Source organism: Rattus norvegicus, chromosome 7, assembly GCF_036323735.1.
Source record: "Rattus norvegicus strain BN/NHsdMcwi chromosome 7, GRCr8, whole genome shotgun sequence".
Taxonomy (NCBI): Eukaryota; Metazoa; Chordata; class Mammalia; order Rodentia; family Muridae; genus Rattus; species Rattus norvegicus.
The window spans coordinates 113,811,098-113,828,529 of record NC_086025.1 but is presented as its reverse complement, the minus strand read 5'-3'; the positions used below and the strand labels follow the sequence as shown (position 1 = coordinate 113,828,529).

The window sequence follows — 17,432 nt, the reverse complement described above, 5'->3', positions numbered from 1 at the left end:
TGTGTGTGTGTGTGTGTGTGGTCTGAATCTATGTGTACAAGCAAGCAGGAACCCAAATAGGCCACAAGAGGCTGTTGGATCCCTGGAACTGGACTTACAGGCAGTTGTGATTCACCTGACGTGTGAATGCTGGGAACTGAACTGCAAGAGCAACTTGGTGGTTTGAATAGGAAGGGCCGCCATAGGCTCCTGTATTTGAATGCTTACTCATCAGGGAGTGGCACTACTTAGGAAGGATTAGGAGGTGTGGTCCTGTTGGAAAAAGTTTATCACTCTGTGTGGGTTTTGAGGTTTCAAAATCCCAAGCCAAGTCCAGCATCTTTCTCTCCCTGCTACCTGTGGCTCCAGGTACAGAACTCTCAGCCACTTCTCCAGTCCCATGTCTGTCTGTGTCATGGTGCTTCCCACCATGATGGTAATAGACTAAACATCTGAACTGGTAAGCCAGTCCCAATTGAATACTTTCTTTTGTAAGAGTTGTTAGTAATCGTGTCTCTTCACAGAACAGTGACCAAGACAAGCAGGAGGTAGTTTCTCAGGAAGCCACCTCTCCAGTCCCATCATTTGTTCTTGAGAGTTGTCCTTTGTGGCCATGAGTCCTGGTGGTACCAGTTCTACGAACTGAGGAATCCGTGTCCTAGATGAGCATATTAACCTTCCTTGCCTCCTTCCCAGCTCTGAAGCCCCACCCCAGACGCTGGCCACAAGAGAATCCTACCACAGGGTCTCGGGATCCCCCAAAACCTGAGACCCTACAGCTGTAGCATATGATAGGGACATCACTCTGCCATTGGGGGTGGGAATAAACACACCCCCAACCCTACAGGGAAGGAAGAGCAGACATGAAGAAAGTCCTAAATAGGTTTCTGGGGTTTTATTCAAAACAACGCTGGCTGGCGGTGTGGCTTGGTTTCCCTATGCCCAGGCCATCTGGGCCAGCAGGGACCAGCGCCTTCAGCAACTAGGAGGGGGAAGTTCGTTCACACTGTAGAAACTGTACAGTGACCGGAAGTGAGTCACAGCAGCAGAGCCAGGCTGGGGGGCTGGCTGGACAAGATGGCCTCTGCCCAGGCCCCAGTTCAGCCCTGGCTCTGCCAGGGACATCGATTATTGCACAAAGACCAAAACAAAAAACAAAGCAAAAGTGTGGGTGGGGGAGCTAAAACGGCAGCTTCTAAGACCCCAAGCCCTTACCCCGGGCAGCAAAAGGGCACGGAGGTGACCCTGGGAGCTCCAGAAGAAATAGTAGGGGCAAGCAGACAGGTGAGTACTGCTCACGATTCATCCTCCTCTGAGGAAAAGCCAGGACTAGAGCAGAAGACACGAAGAAGCCAGGGCAGGCCCTATCTGGCTCCAGAACCTTCTCTACAGCTGCCGTGGTGCCCTGCAGCCTCCACACCACACAGTCAGGCAAATGAACAGCTTTAGGGCATTGGGACCTAGGTTCCCACTCTCCTCACAGACCGGCCCATGTGGATTGGGGAAGTTTGTGCTTTGATGATGGACAGGCTTGGCCTAAGGCCACAGCCCCAAGCCACAAGGTCAAAGAAGGGGCACCCCAACCCTTTCCAGCTCATCTTGCCAAGAGCTAGCAGCTCCTGTAGTCCCTAATCCCCTCCTCAGAGACACAAGGCCAAATACCTGGGATCTTGATCCTAGGGAAACCCACCCTGGGGAAGGTTGCCGTGCTTCTCTCTGGATGCCTTGCTATGCCTAGCTACAGCCCTTAATTAAACCTTGCCCATTTCCCTAGAACACCCTTCAATGTGTCTGCTTGCTCTGGGGTCACAGTGTAAAATCATGGATGCCTGAACATCCCTCCTCAGCCTCAGAGCCCGGATTGGGAGAGCGCTGACTCTGGAGAGCAGCATGAACCACACAGAGACATCAGGAAGGCTGAGGTAACTGACTGACTGGACCCAGAAAGCAGAGGGTATGGGATGCTATTAAACACCATCTCTGAAGAGCATGGGCCCAGCCACAACCAATTACATGCCTCCTTGCAACCGTGTGTCTGTGTGTGTTGGTGGGGGGGGTCCAGATGTTCAGGCCAGGACCCCTCACAGTTGACCCAGGCTCATTGATGCCAGGGCCAAATGGTTGTTTCACTAACAAAGAGCCTCCGTTTTACCCATGTGTAAAGTGGGTCTAGTAACCACTTTCCCACTCCTCACCTCCAAGAAGGGTTTTACAGGCACACCCCTGCGCTAGACGGGAACCCCTGTGCTAGGTAGGAACACCCCATAACCTACAAACACAGCAGCTGCTGCTCACTAACCTGGCTAGAAGCCCACTTCTGAGAACTCGGGGTTTGGGAGCAGAGACAAGACACACTCCTGCTCTTAGCAGGGCCCATGGTGACCCTTAGTAATGTGAGCGAGCACCCCATGATACTGCCCTGAACAGCAGCCAGCAGCAGGAGGCCACACTCTTCCAGCTGATTTTAAACCCAGCCACTTTAGAGCTTAGCCTGTGAAAGCCTTTCAGGTAGAAAAACACCCGTCCTGAACTGGTTCAGGAAGCAGGACCATTGTGAGACCCAGCCTGCAGCTTGAGACAGCGATGAGTCCGAGGACGTGAATGTCCGGGTAACTGGCTAGAGGCTGAGTGTTGGGGCAGGGAAAGGCTAGAGCCAGGCTTTGGGCGGGTGTTCTCAGCCCACTTCAGATTTCTTACCCCCAAACACCTCTGGGGCAGGGGTGGGGCTGCTCCGGGTAGGTGACCGCAATCCCCAGGAATGCTGAAGTATGTGGCCTTCATAGTGGAGAAGGACAGAAAGTTCCCATGCAAGTGACAGCCCAGGTACCCGGGCGTCTGCGTGGACCAAGCAAGTACCACTGGCCCCCTTCCCTGCCCTCTCTCTTGTGTGAATTATTCCTGTTTGCTGCCTTTGGGGAGCTGGGGTTGAACTGTCCCCCAAAGTGCTCACTGAAGTCAAAACTGCACCCTGAGCCCCCTGCCCAGCCTAGAACTACCCTGTCCCCCAACCCTGCTCTAAGAAATATGACTAAAATCCCCCCTGGTTTTTCTAAAGGGAACATCTAGCTGGCTAAGAAAGTTTGCGTCCGGAGTGTCTAACGAAAGACTTCACAACAACACAATAGTCAGAGGGACAAGACTGATACCCTGACGTGTGGGTAGGGGTTGGGGAACTTAGTAGAGTCTCTTAAAAGGGAAAAAAAAGTGCACCCTGAATTGCTTCTCTTCTGTCTCCTGGGCCCTGAACGCCCTCCCAAGCTGCTCTCAACTCGGGGAGACCCCTAAAACTACAGCCACCGATGCCCAGCAGAAGCATCTGCGCTGTGAAGGCCTGTGTGCTAACCAACAGACGAGACCCCTGTTTGGGCCTCTGGCCTACACCCTCAACTTTAGCACTTTCTGGAATTCATAAGCTCTCAGTAAAAAAAATAAATAAATATATGTCTGTCTCTATATATATATGTATATATCTGCATATGCACTGGAAGGGCCTCGGATGGGGCCACATCTGAGCCTCGGCTAACTCAGACCCTCTCGGTCGCCTGCCCAGTGGCCTGGCGCTGGCTGGCCCCTATGCCACTCCCAGGTGTGGGCAAAGTATTGCTGTCTGCTCCCTGGCTCCTGAGGTAAAAGAAGGCAAGATGGGGCAGGCGGGAGGATAGCGGGTAGCAGGTCCCCCGCAGCCCCTGCGGCCCCTCATCTCTTCCTTTTGCTCGCAGCATCAGTTGACTCCCCGGGAGGTGGCTGTGGCCCGGGTGCTGAGGAGCCCAAGCCTGAGACCAGCTGAGCTTGGCCTGGTGGGTCCTTGCTGCGGTCTGCAGCCCATGAGGGGCTTCTGACCAGACCACGGGCTGAGACAGTGGAGCCAGGACGGCCAGGTCCAGCGGCCAGGCTGCTGGTACTGTTGAACTTCCTGGCTGGGGTGAGGCCGGGTGGTGGCAGCGTGGGTGGTAGGCAGAAGAGAGATGTGAGTGACAGGCTGCTGAGGGTCTCCGAGTGCTCACTGCCTGCACCCCCGCCACCTGCGCCCCCGCGGCCCTCCTCATCAGAGGGGTCCATGGAGTCGTGGTGAGTGCAGCCAGGGCTGGTGGAGCCGCCACTGCTGTGGCTACGCTGATGGGCCCGCAGCCCACGCAGACTAAACAGGCCACGGCCCCGCAGGCTGAGGCGGCGCCGGGTGGCCGGTGACAGGCTAGCCCGTGGCCCAGGCACCTGGACCGGCGGCCCCAGGGCACGCCGGGGACTGTCACTCAGAGTCAGACTGTCTTCCAGTGTGGTCTGTAGGCTGCCCGCTGAGCTGCTAGGACTGGCATCCAAGGACGCGTCACTCACAGTAGCCTGCAGGGAGGTAAGGAGGGATGAGGGCACCCGTACCATCTCCCTTCCCTGGTCTGCTTACTCGTCCTTCGTGGACTGTCTGATGGTGGGACCCGGGATCCCACAGCATCCTCTCTGCCATGCCAGCATTTCTGGGGTCTCTCAGGACTGGGACCACAGGTGCCTCCCACAGACTCCCTGTCCCCTCTGGACAGCCTGAGCCGTCCTTCTTAGTCCCCATGTCAAGCCTGGCCTTCAGAGTCCCCACCTGACTCTGATCTACATCTCCAGCACTGTCCCTTGTTCCTAAGCTCTTCTGCCTGTCCCCCCATAGCCCTGCCTCATTCCAGGGTCTCCCAGTCTCTCTCCTAGGTAAGCCTCCAGCTTCACTTGCTCTCCCAGCCATGGCCCCTACGCACACACACAGATGATATTCTCAGCACTCATGTGCTTTGCCATCTCTCCTTCTGTATGCACACACGCACGCACATGCACACACGCACGCACATGCACACTCACACACTTTAAACCCTACAGTGCCCTCCATGGGAGGCAGGGAGACCTGGTCCATTGACTGTTGCAGTGAACAGTTTAATGAGTCCTGAGGTTAACTGAGCCTGGTTAACCTAGTAACTGCTAGAAGGCTGCAAGCCATACTCCACTGTTGTGTTGTATAGGATTACGCATGGCCTACATAGGTGCTGGTGGGTTTTTGTCCTGTGCTCCAGAGGCCCTCTGTGCCCAGCCATGGGGGCTGTGGCTCCAGCCATCCTGACACAGGAAACAATATAACCAAGTCTTCCTATTTCCCAACTTGCCCCTCTGCAATCAAGCAATCTCTAATCTGTATACAAGCAGTCCAGCAATGATACCCCTGCCACCCACGCATACCATTCAAGGCATGGTCCCTGAGCCCAGCATTGTGTCACCTTAGAAAGCCTCCCCAGCACCACTCTTTATTTCCTTCTTTCAAGCTAGGTCCCCCATTTCAGCTGCCTTGACAACCTAGATCCTTCTCAGGAGCTGGGGTTGCTCATGGTCATCTTTGGGGTCACCTCTCCTCTCAAGCCCCCCCCCCACTTTCCCAGATTCAACTGCCGTGGCTGTGCGGTTTTCTTTCCCTTCCCCTCCCCACTCCAGTCCCCCATGGCTCCAGGACACTCTTCAGAATCCAGGAGGTGCCTGTACCTGGCGCAAGAGGGTGCAGTTGACACTCGGTGACCTCAGCGATGCCCAGGACCCCTGAAGTGCAATCTTGGGCAGGGTTCCTGCACTCATGCCCGGTTCCTGCCCCTTCTGGCTGGCAGACACAGCAGGGTGGAAGAACTCAGCAGGCATCTGCAGGAGAGGGCTGGAGCCATCCGGGGAGAAAGGGCTCTGGGGTGCTGCAGGAGAGGAAGAGGGGATGCTGGGGACAGCCCAGGGGGTGGGCACAGAGCGCCAGCCCTCACCTGGACTACTTGACACTGGCTGGGAGACTGTGGGCAAGTCTTCAACTTGAAGCATTGGTTTCCTTGCTGTGAGAGCAAGGAACACTTTTGGTGTGGTTCTGGGAAGGACTGGGTCTGAGCAGAGTGCTGCTTTCAGAGCTCAGCAGACCAGACTCTGGGCCTGACTCCTGGGCCTTCTTCCTCTGGGAATGGGGACTGACACCCACCCAGCGGGAGTGGGATTATTGTCATGATCAACTGGATGGGCTCTAGAGTCACCGAGGAGAGATACTCTGAGCATGTGTGTGAGGAAGTTTCTAGATTGGGCTGAAGGTGCAAGGAACTGCCCTAACTGTGGGTGACACCATCCCACAGGCTGTGGTCCTGCTAACTGTGGGTGGCACCATCCCATGGGTTGAGGTCCTAAACACAAAGGAGAAAGTGAGCTGAGCACTAGTGTTCATCTGTCCCCGCCTCCTGACTGTGGATGCAAAGGTGACCAGCTGCCTTGAGCTGCCACTGCCACTGCCACTGCCATGCCTTCCCCACCATGATGGACTGTACCGTAGAACCATGAACCAAACCAAACTCTTCCTTAAGTTGCATTTACCAGGCCTTTGGTCACAGCAGTGAGAATGTAAACACCACCAGAGCAGTGTTCTGGAGACAACAGCAGATTTGGAGCACCTAGCCCAGCACCATGCACACAGTAGGTATCCAATCACTAAGACTCTGGCCTAGACTCTTCCCTCAGGCTCTGACTATCATACATGGCCAGGCCTGGAGGCCCCTCTTAGGCAGTATGGGGCAGGGTTCCAGGCATGGGCCAGGCCCTGCTGCAATGATGGTACATTAGCTTCCAGATGGGTTCGGTCTGCTCTGCTGCAGACAGAAAGGGACGAGGCCAGGCTGGGGGAACCTGAGGCAGGGCAGATTTTTGTATGCCAGGACCAGTAGCAGCTGCTTCTGCCTTCATAGAGTGCGGAAGGAATATAAGGTTTGGAATATGGAAGTAGACACCGGGCAGCTGTGCAGGCTGTGTCCTGCTAAGGTTCCTGTTGCCCAGTGTAGTGAAGTAACATTCAAACCAATGGTTAAATGAACACTTCATCAGAATGCACCTGCAGTCAGATCCTGAGCTCTGGTTTTCAGGATCAGAAAACCCCTAGCATTCCAGCCATCATGTCCACAAGAGGCCACTGGCTTTACAGAGGGTCCATGGGGAAGCCAGTCACCCAGACAGCACAGAAGACATCTCAGAATGAGCTCAGGGCCAGGGAGTCATTCTTCTGTTGAGCTGTCTGCCTTTTCCCCCACGCAGCCAGTATTGCCAACCAGATTCCTGTCATCCTCCAAGAGGGAGCCCAAGTGACAGGCAAGCTAGCTTAGTCCCTTGCCCTGAGCCCACAGTCCATCCATGTCCCAAAATACAAACCCGCTGTTCAAGAAGGTTTGGGGTAGAGATCCCTTTGTCAAAGGGCCACAGAAAGATGTCCTTCGGTCATATGTGTCACCTTGTGTGAATATCTGGGGGAACCTGCCTCTTAGATTAGACTCCACCCAAACACCTTCCATCTTTAAGTCTTCCTTCTGCTTGACAGACACTAAGAGCTGTGTGTGGCAGCCCAGTTCCTTTTCATCACAGAACATAAGCTCGGTGCAAAGCTTTGGCTATCATTAACTCATCGACTCTATATCGTTATCACTACTGTATCAGGCTGGAATCTTCCCATTTGGTTCTTTATGGGAGAACCACACCTCTCCCCCTTCTCCCCTTCCCCTGCCCCTCCCCCTCCCCCACAAAGCAGTCTCTTAGGATCAGGGTGCAAGAGCTGATAGGGCATTGACTCTCTCTCACCTTGGCTGCTCTCGTGTTTGAGCCAGGACTGGACAGGGTTGAATGGAATGGCCCCCATCTCGCACAGCAGGCTCTCTGGGCCTGTGGACACTGGCTCACTGGCAAAGGGGAAAAAGCATTCATCCAGGTCTCCAGCCTGCATGGGCTCCGGAGGCTCTAGTTCACCCTGCGGACAAGGGAGGTAGATGATCAATAAGTTGGGGGATGCGGAGGCATGGCTCCTGCGTAACTCTCTCCATCCCTACCGAGGATGCCCTTTCTCTTACCTCCTCCACCTGACCAGCAGTCACCACCTTCCAGTCCTCAAATGGAAAGTCCTCACCTCTGGGAAGCCCTGCTGGATGCCCCAGGCGGCTGTGGTTTCTCCCGCCCCTCCCTTCCTGTGTCTAACGGACTTGAGACAATACTGGGTCCTCCTCGTGTCCATAATCAAAGGCTCACTCAGTGCAGCAGTCACTCAGGGTAAAGGTGTCAGACTAGAACATTAGGTGGGCCCCTCCCTTTGTTGTGACTCAGTTTCCACATTCATACTTGGGGAGAAGAGTTCTTGCTTCTGGCCATTTCCTGGGGACTTGCGTAAGGAGCAAAGGGCTGGGGCCTCTCTTTTCAGAGTTTTCCCAGCCCCATAAGTCCCTTGAGAGCTGCCAGATATCCACACTGATGTTATGGGTCCATGCTGCCCCAACCTGTGACTTGCTATCCGTGTCTGGCATAAGATACAGCCTCAGTTAACCTGAGCCCGAGCCCAACCCAGCCAGAGAAACTGTGTACCCTGGCATCACACATGAAGTGTGATGTAAGGAGACACTTAGCTGCTTACCTTGCTCTCCTTGGGGCCCTGTGGGCAGGCCGTGGGGTCCTCAAGACTCAGGTCATCCCCCAGCAGGATGGATGAAGACCTGTCTGAGTTCAGGGAGAAGGCCTCTGTCTCAGCCAGCTGCACCTGCAGGGGGAGGTGGTGGCCTCGGGTCACCCTGGGGCTGGGATGGGGCAGCCTGGGCCTGGAGCGCTGAGCAACAGGTCCCTGAAAGGACATGGGGTAGTGGTCAGAGTGGTTCACGGGCCTGCCGGGCATGGGTGGTGGGCCCATTCTGTGTAGGATCCCAGCCTGGGTGACACATGGTGATGGCACAGAGGCCACCCCGAATGGAAACCAGGTCTGAGTGGCCCACCTTAGTGTCTCAGCACAAAAGTAGCCATGGTACAGTGAGCTACGGAGCTCTGTTGTCCACTGGCCCCAGACCAAATATCTACAGAACTGGGCTGGGTGTGACTCCTCTGAGGACTACTTGGTCCTTTACAGATGTCCCTGCAAGATCGGCGTGACCTGCTACCCTGAGAAATCTGTCTCCACCTTAGGACAGGAGAATCGAGCAGCCCACGTGATCAGCTCCTACGCAAGGCTTCTGGAGAAAACCTCACAGCCACTGATCCCAGAACTCAGCGGGGGCCTAGGAGGGACTCTTACGATCATCCTGAGAGATGGCTCCTGAGAAGAGCGGGACTGAGCTGCCTCAGAGGAAGCCTGAACTGGATACTCAGGGTAGGGAGAGGGAGGATGCCCGTGGTCAACAGAGAACAAGAAGCAGACACCAGGGACTCCCTCTACTTCAGAAAGGGCAAAATGCCACGCAAGGGACAAAACCTGTCCTGGCAGCACATGGAGGAATGACTCCTGTGTCTAAGCACCTTTTATATCCAAGGGTGCTGAGGACTCTCTCTGGGGCTCTCTTGGCCCCAACCCAGTGCTGCCCTTCATGGGCAAACCACTTTGACCAGTGGGATCGGTGCATTTCTAGGAGCCCAAAGCCATGGCTTCCCCCAGCACTTCACTCCCTGGTAACTCCCAGGGAGCCAGCTCCTCCCGGGCTGTCAGTACCTCTTGCTTGTCATGGTGACACTTGCCACAGCCGTCAGGTGAGGCGTAGTGGTGGAAGACGGACCCAGACAGGTTGTCAATGATGGTCAGCTCCCCCTCCAAGGAGTCCTTGATGATTAAAGAGACGCTGTCCAGCCACAGGGTCTCCTAGGCGGACGGGGCAGGGTGGGGACAGGTGGGATTATCGGCTGGGCCCCTGGACTTTGGGGTGGGTGGGGCAGAGCTACCTTCCCATTCTCTGTGCCTACAGCCTGGGACTGAGCTCCTCCTCACAGGATCGCCCTATCTTGAAGCTGAACACAGAGGGAGCCCTCCCAGACCAGCTACCCATCTGGCCCCATGACCCCTGCCCTTTGTGCCCCATTCACCTCTCAGCCCTGCCCACCTGGGCTGGAGAATAGCAGTGCCGGCACAGGTGACTCTCGGTGTCGCCTCCAGCACCTGCCCCTCCCGATCCTCGCCCCGGAGCCCCAGGTGAACTAGTGGGCAGCCTCGGGCCAGGACAGGGGCAGGGGCAGGGGCAGGGGCAGGGACCAGGGCAGGGGCCAGGGCAGGGGCCGAGGCCATGGGCCATCTCCAGCTCGATCTCAGCATCCATCTCTGCATCCTCCTGGGCCTCCTTGTTGCTGTCATCCAGATGTTTCATCAGCACGGCCACCACCACGTTGATGAGCACGAACTGAGCTGTGAGCACGAAGCTCACAAAGTAGAGCGGTGACACAAACTGCAGGCTGCTTAGGCAGCTGCGCTCATCATGGGTACAGTCTCGCAGGGTGTCCTACCACGGGGACAGGCTGGTGAAGTCAATGCCACCCAACATACCCCTGCCCAGCCACACACCTCACCTCCATAGCACAGAGGACGCACAGGGATACCAGAGGTCAGGCATACACTTAAAACACACACACACACACACACACACACACACACACACACACACACACACACACACACACACACACCATAGGCCCTAGATCAGTGCCCCTCCAGAGTCCTAACTGCCTTTGTTCCTGTTAGCTTATGGTGAACCTGAGCTTGCCTCAACTCCAGCCAAGTTCCTAGGATCCTAATCTGGTTTTCTCTGCCTCTCAGAGCCACAGGTAAATTTGAGAAGAGGCCTGGGGTTCCCTAGGCACTCACTGCTGCTTCTCAGGCCAGCCTACCAACAACGTTCTGCCTGACCTGACCACAATTCCATCTCACTGGATTCAAGGAAGTCCCTGACTCCCCTCTGTGTACAGTGGGACACTGGGCATGCAGAGGGTATTATGTCTGGATCATCAGTAGGACCACCATGCACCCAGGACTTGAAACTACCTTATCTCCCCTCAGCTGGCCCATGAATACCTTCATAATTCCATTCCAGTTATCGCCTGTGGAGACCTGGAAGAGCGTGAGGAAGGCCATGCCGAAGTTTTCAAAGGTGGCGTGCCGGCTCATGCCCTCACACGGGTTCTCGTCATTGCAGACTGAGGGGGAAGAGGTGGTCAGCCTATCCACCCACCGCACCCCAAGCTGCCCTCCCCTGAGCATCCTCTCAGAGTACCCCCTGCAACCCTCAGCAGTGCATGTGGACTGTGTCCAGCCCACAGATGGGACAACTGAGGCTCAAGGAAGTAGTACACTGGCTAGGGGCTCAGTCTCAGGAGCATCTGGCTCTTCTAGCCAATAATTAGCTCCTGAGAGAGATGGGTGGGGTAAGGGCCAGTCCCTTGGAGGAATCCCTGATTTCTGAAATTGACCTTATATGGAGGATGGGGCTCAGCATGGGATGGGTTGCCCTCTCCCTTGCCTTGGTCTCTGTTACTGGGGTAGCCCTGGCTCAGGACAGTCAGTGGCTAGAAGCAGAGAAGGGAGGCTTCCCAGAAGACCAGAAAGTTGAAGTCGGGGGCTCCGCCATACAGGTCTGATGTACATTCATGAGCCTGGCTTCAGAAACGACCCCATGCTAAGACTGGGTTTGAATGAGGAGTCCTGCTACTGAGGCATCTCCTCCAACCTCTGGTGACAGCGTCGCTCACCCAGCTTTCCGAAGAGCTCCACTCCCAGAGCAGCATAGATGAAGAAGAGCAGCATGAAGAGCAGGCCCAGGTTGCCCACCTGCGGGGAGAGGTGGGCTGGGCTGGGGGCTGGAGGTCTGGGGTATGCAATAGGAGAAGGGGGAGGCCTGGGAGAGTCAGGAAGAGGAGTTCCAGAATTGGAGGAGGCAGGGAAGGGAATTCCTGAGATACAAAGGGTAGAGGTGAAGGACTTTGAGCCAGGGGGACAGAGGCAGGGCCAGGCTCCGGGCAGCTACATTGCTACAGCTATATTGTTAGCTACATTGTTGCTAAGTGTTCAAGTCTGCTTTCCCCTTGTAACCGCCTGAAGGGCGGGGTTCAGCACGACTCCTGCAATAAGAATAGGATGCTTGGGGCTGGGGATTTAGCTCAGTGGTAGAGCGCTTACCTAGGAAGCGCAAGGCCCTGGGTTCGGTCCCCAGCTCCGAAAAAAAGAACCAAAAAAAAAAAAAAAAAAAAAGAATAGGATGCTTAATGGCTTTGACATGAGCACATCACTTGTCCCAGAATCCTATGAGGGGATTGGGGAGGTTACTCAGTGGGTTAAGTGCCCATTGTAGAAGCATGAGGACCTTGCTTCAGATCCCCAGCCCCACATAAAAGCAGGGTACAGGGGTGTACATAGGCCCTGCTTATGAGGGCAGAGACTGGCAGATCTCTGGAGTTCATTCATGAGTTCTAGGCTCAGGGAGAGACCTTGCCTCAAAAAAACAAACCAACCAAACAAACAATAACAACAAAAAACCCACTCAATTACATACCCTTACACACATGTGTGTACACTCACACATGCACACATGCACACGCGTGTGCACATATACACACAAGTCAATGTGCTGTCTCTCTCCCCGTTTCTCGAGTGAAAACAAGACAGACCGAGAGGAAGTGCCTATTTAGTTTGACCACTCACATGGGTGAGCACGGCTCAGGGATTCAAGCCCAGCAAACTGTCCTTTGCTGGCCCCGGGACACAACTGGATGATGTAACACTTGCCTCCACAGACCAGTGCAAGGCTGGTCACAGAAAGGAAGGAGTGGAGGACTCACACATCCCATGATGCCAGGAGCCTCCAGCAAGTGCAGCCACCCCTATCCCATGGCTCCTGTAGGACAGATTGCCCCAGATTCCAAATCTGTGCACCAGTGGGAGACTGCATTTACCTCATGCTATGGATGAGGCTAGAAGGCGTTCCTGCCCTACAAAGAAAGTCCCTCCTGACCCTCCAAAGACTCCTGCGAATTAAGTGAGGAGGCGGTTGAGGTAATTACTATAAAGTAAACACCTTGATCACAGACTGTGATGGAGCAGGGTCAGCCGCTTGGCACTGCAGTGCTTGGCTAATTAATGATACCCTACTCTTCAAGGACGCAAGCATTTAGTGGAAGTGGATACTGTCCCCATCTTTCTCAAAAAAATCTCCTACCTTCACCCTCAGCCCTGTAGGGCCTGAAAGCCCCAGCAGCCTCCTCGCCTGCCTCCTTGCCTCCAGCCTCCCCTCCAGTCTCCTCACAGAGGCAGCTCTGCTTGGAGCCCTCTTGTCCAAATGCTCCTATGGCAGGCATACAGAGTCCACAGCACAAAGCCCCCAAATTATTTGTTTTGTCCCAGAGCTGGAGGCCTGCTATGACACACCCTTCCTCTCCCCTCCCAGTCTGACCTTTCAACTCCCTGACTCCATGTAGAAATGGGCTGCTGGGTCTTGGCATATCCTGTCCCTCTATAGGGAAAACACTTGGACTAGTGTGGTTAGTCCCTCCTCCTCAGCTCTCAAAGCCCAGTGTAGGTCACCTCCCCTGAAGGGCCCTCCCTGATGCCGTCTCCGTCTATATGAGGCAAAGGGCTTCCCTGGAGCCAGATTTTAACAATTTTACCAATCCCCACTCCTAAAACAAGGAAACAAGCAAGGGAAGGTCAGGGGTAGCCGCTAGAGGATGCCTGGGATCTTAGATCTAGCTGAGCCTTTAGTACTGTCAGCCACACCCGGTCACTACAGTGGACTGACTCAACAAGGAACTTTGAGGCTTTGAGGAAGGCCCTCATCTCTGCACTGGCCCTAGTAGACATCTCTGTTTGTATGTGAGTAAGGCCCAGGGTATTTAACTCAGCACTGGGACCCCAGAGAAAGCCTAAAAGTAATCTATCCAAAAGATCTGATCGTGTTTCTGCCTGTTGGCTAGTTTGTGAGCAGATGTCTCTCCAGACACACTAGCGATGCTAACAAGCTGAACTTGGGCCAGAAACGTCTTCCTAGCCACTCCACGCTCTCTAGAGCCCCTCCTGAGGGGAACCTCAGGGAAGTGAATGTCCAATGCCTGAACCTCACCAGGCAGTTCTAGAGCAGCCCTGTATCCGATTCTTTAGAGCCTCAGCCGTCAACCAGCCAGCCTTCTGCCAGACGGTAACCCAACAGAGTCCCTCTATGGTTGCCTGGAAATGACTGGTGCAGTTCAGTCTGTCAGACCTGAGCTGCTGTGAGAAGCAGGAGAGATACTGTACACTATGGGGACATTTTGGTGTAAGATAGAATCAGGTATGGGGGGGTGCAGTTGTCACCTTGGATGGTACAGCCCAGTCCCTCAGCTGGGGAACCTCAGTACACAGGCTATGCTTCTGGTGTTAACCCAGGCAACTCACTGAGGGAAAGACGATGCTGGCTACCACAACCCATGTCTCTATTAAGAAATGAGACTGCTCACCTTGGCAGAAAGGAACTCAAAAATGAAGAAACTGTGGCCATAGTAGCAGCCATGTGGTTGCTAAGAGATGTCTATCAGGTGGGAATTACTAACCAGTCCCTCCTCAGGTCCTTACAGGCCCTGCATCAAGCCCAGAGTCTATCCCTCAGATGGCCCAAGAGCCCATGGCCTTGCCCGTCTGTGAGTCTGCCCACAAGTTCCAGCCTTTTGTGGAACTTTTTGTAGGTAAAGAGGGTCCTGACCCAAGGTCCAGAGCCAACATAGAAAAGCCCATACCCTATGGTCCTCACCACCCCTACAGTAGTGAAAGTTGCCAATGCCATCTCATTGCATCTACTACACTCAGCTGAGGGAGGCTACAGGGAACAAAGATAGATACATAGGTCGTCATGGGACCTTCCGACCCACTAAAGGTAACACTGATATCTATGATCGTTCTATTGTGTCTTCTTCGTCTCCCTGTGGGAAAAAGCCCGACCCCCTTGGGTACGGGAATTAAGGAAGACCAGCTGGGGAGCTTATAGCCAGTCTATCCACTGAGACCAGCGCATTCCTTCCAGGTGGGTTTCTGTAAAACACCACAACCAGATGCAACTAGGAAAGGATGCTGCAAAGAAGACTGCTCCTGGGGCTGCAGGTCCACCTGTGAGGATATAGGGCTCCAACCTACCCCATACTAATGTCTGCTCTGCTGACACCTCCCAAACTAAGAGTCGAGCAAAAACCGTTGTATTCAGTGGGATTGTGAAGCCAAGTCTTTCTAGGGGTACATGTCGTTCTAGAGAGAAAACTGTCACCATCTACCTGTAATTTCAATAGTCTTGGGCAACACAGTCCCATAGCCATAAAAGTTAGGCCCTGGCAGGAAACTGAAGGTCTTTATTGGGAATCCAGCAGAACCCAGAGAGTCAGGCTATATGTGCGTGTTTGAGAGCTGGGCAGCAAATGTACTATCCAAAGGAAACTTCCTTTGGGCCCATCTACCCAAACTGGCCCATCTTGGTGATATGAGCCCAGGAATTAGAGGAAGTCAGCCCCTCAGTGTTTGATATGCTAGAAGGGGTGTATCAGTTCCCAAACTGGTTCCCTACCAGACACAGGTATGCCTGGGTCCCAACCCCCCATACTATGTTGGGATTATCAAACAACATGCTCCACTTCCAATCCTGAAAACTGTAAATGGGACTATCCTAAGTTCACCCTCAGAGTCATCCAAGAATGCTTGTTTAATGTCACCAAGAAACCCCCTAGGTTGTTCCTCCTATACAGATTCCTGTAACCATACATAGCAGATTAACTCCAAGATTGGCAGACAAGCCCCAGGCACTACGTGGCTCACTTGCACTAACAGCTTAGCCATGTGTGCATCTTCTGAATTGTTCACCCCAGAGAAGACACCGCTCTTTTGAGTCCTCATGGGTGTCCCACCACAGGTGATTGCCTATAATAAAGAAGTGGCCAGGCCTGCTTGAAGCTGTGTGTGGCGGGCGAGCTATCCCCATTCTCGTTCCCCTATTGGTAGCACCACAGGTCTGCTGCAGTTAGAACTCCAGCCCTAGTTGTGGGGGATAAAAAATTTAAGGAACTCAGTACTCAAGTAAACACAGACCTAGGCCATCTGGAAAATTCTATTTCCCATCTGGAAGCCCAGGTAGATTCCTTAGCAGAGGTTTTTCCTCGTGAAACAAGATGTCTCCGTATGGCACTGGGAGAAACCTGTTGCTTCTGTGCCAACCAGTCAGGGGTAATTAGAGAATGTTTACCCAGAGCCAGAAATAACACTGAGAAAAGAGAAAAGAGATGCCAAGAATCTAACCAGTGGTATCAATCCTTGCTCTCCTGGGCTCATTGGTTAACTACTCATGGCCATTGCTGGGCCGTTGATCCTTTTGTTCCTAAGCTGGACTCTAAGAGTCTCTTATTCTGCTGCCTCCTTGACTGTGTAAAGCAGAAAGTAGATTCTGTTGAAGCGCTGAGGGGACAATGTAACTCCCTTCCCCAAGATGACTCTACAGTTTGACCCATGCCCATAGAAACAGAAAGGAATGTCACAGGCCAGCTCCCAGACCTTAACACAGTGAGACCACATTAAAGGCACCATTCTGACCTTAAAACCCAGAACATGGACCCCGACACTTGCCGAAATGGGAGCAGAGACCTAATCCATCAAAGACCTGACCCTTAATTCCAGGGAAGCCCCTAGATGCACTAACGTTGCCTTTTTTTTTTGGCTTCTGAGTTCCACTTCTTGCTAACGGTTCTTGCTAACTGACATGTGTCAATGAGTTGTGCTTTTGTGCATTAAAAAAAAAAACAAAAAAAAAGATATGTAAGACTTGGGGCTGCGTGATTTGGGCACGTTCCTCATGCACTCACCAGTCAGCAATGAAGCCTTCAGGGTGTCTGTGTGGTGGTCTCTGGTGACCTTACATTACAACACCAGGAAGCTCTCACCAAACTCAAGAGTGGAACTTACTGGTAGACCCAGAGGAGGTTCCCAAGAGAACCTACTTTTACCCCCTGCTTCCCTGTGTGCTGTGTGTATGCCTTTGGTTTCTATGAAGCATAAAGTTCCCTACATGAATCACTGTGAGTGTGATCGTGGGCAAGGGTCAGTTCAGCACAGCACGCAGACATGGCTGGGTGGGGTAGGAGGTACTAACACTGCCCGAGTATTAGAAGGATGAAAAATGCCTGCCTCTGTGAGCCCGACCCCAGCTCGCCTCCCACTGACCAGGGACACAGTCCTACTTAATTACTGTCCTCCTACTCAGACCGGGGCTTGGACCTCCCCTCCTGGAAGGCTGTATGGAAAACGAATCATTCCTCAAATGATAACGGACCATCGAAGCCACTTTTCCAGGTCCAGATCAAAAGTCACTTTCCCTAAATTCCCAGGGAGTGACCTGTGCCTCCTCCCTCCCTGGAACATAACACAGGTCTCTTCCTACAGGACCTTGAATTGTTTCTCTCCCCACCAGCCTGGGGTTCTTCCAAAGAACCATATACATCCTCAGTGTACTCACAGGGCTGGACATCGAGTGAATACTGGGTGACCATGTTTTGAGTTCCCAAAGACAAACAGGAGAAGTTCAAACAACTTCCCAGGGAAAAGACTGTTCTGGGTTTTGGCAAGTCAGGGACTAAGAAAATTGAAGCTTACATCCCCCAGGATCCAGCCCCACACAATGAACCCTACATTTTAAGGCAGG

General features: G+C 53.7%; 1 protein-coding gene across 5 annotated transcripts in view; it reads right to left on the bottom strand.

The window, feature by feature from the left end:
- Window positions 1–859: 859 nt before the first annotated feature.
- The window catches only part of Cacna1i (calcium voltage-gated channel subunit alpha1 I), a 111,405-nt gene continuing 94,832 nt past the window's right edge, over window positions 860–17,432 (bottom strand). For 2 of the 5 annotated variants that reach the window (NM_020084.4, XM_063264168.1), the window contains exons 30-37: window positions 11,485–11,563; window positions 10,811–10,932; window positions 9,849–10,241; window positions 9,464–9,610; window positions 8,405–8,527; window positions 7,585–7,750; window positions 5,485–5,681; window positions 860–4,317 (exon numbers count right to left, since the gene is read on the bottom strand). In NM_020084.4, coding sequence (NP_064469.4) covers window positions 3,676–4,317; window positions 5,485–5,681; window positions 7,585–7,750; window positions 8,405–8,527; window positions 9,464–9,610; window positions 9,849–10,241; window positions 10,811–10,932; window positions 11,485–11,563 — 1,869 coding nt within the window. In that variant the 3' untranslated portion in view covers window positions 860–3,675. Of the gene's footprint in view, window positions 4,318–5,484; window positions 5,682–7,584; window positions 7,751–8,404; window positions 8,609–9,463; window positions 9,611–9,848; window positions 10,242–10,810; window positions 10,933–11,484; window positions 11,564–17,432 lie in introns of all 5 variants that reach the window. The other 3 variants (XM_063264170.1, XM_063264167.1, XM_063264169.1) reach the window with 3 other exon arrangements.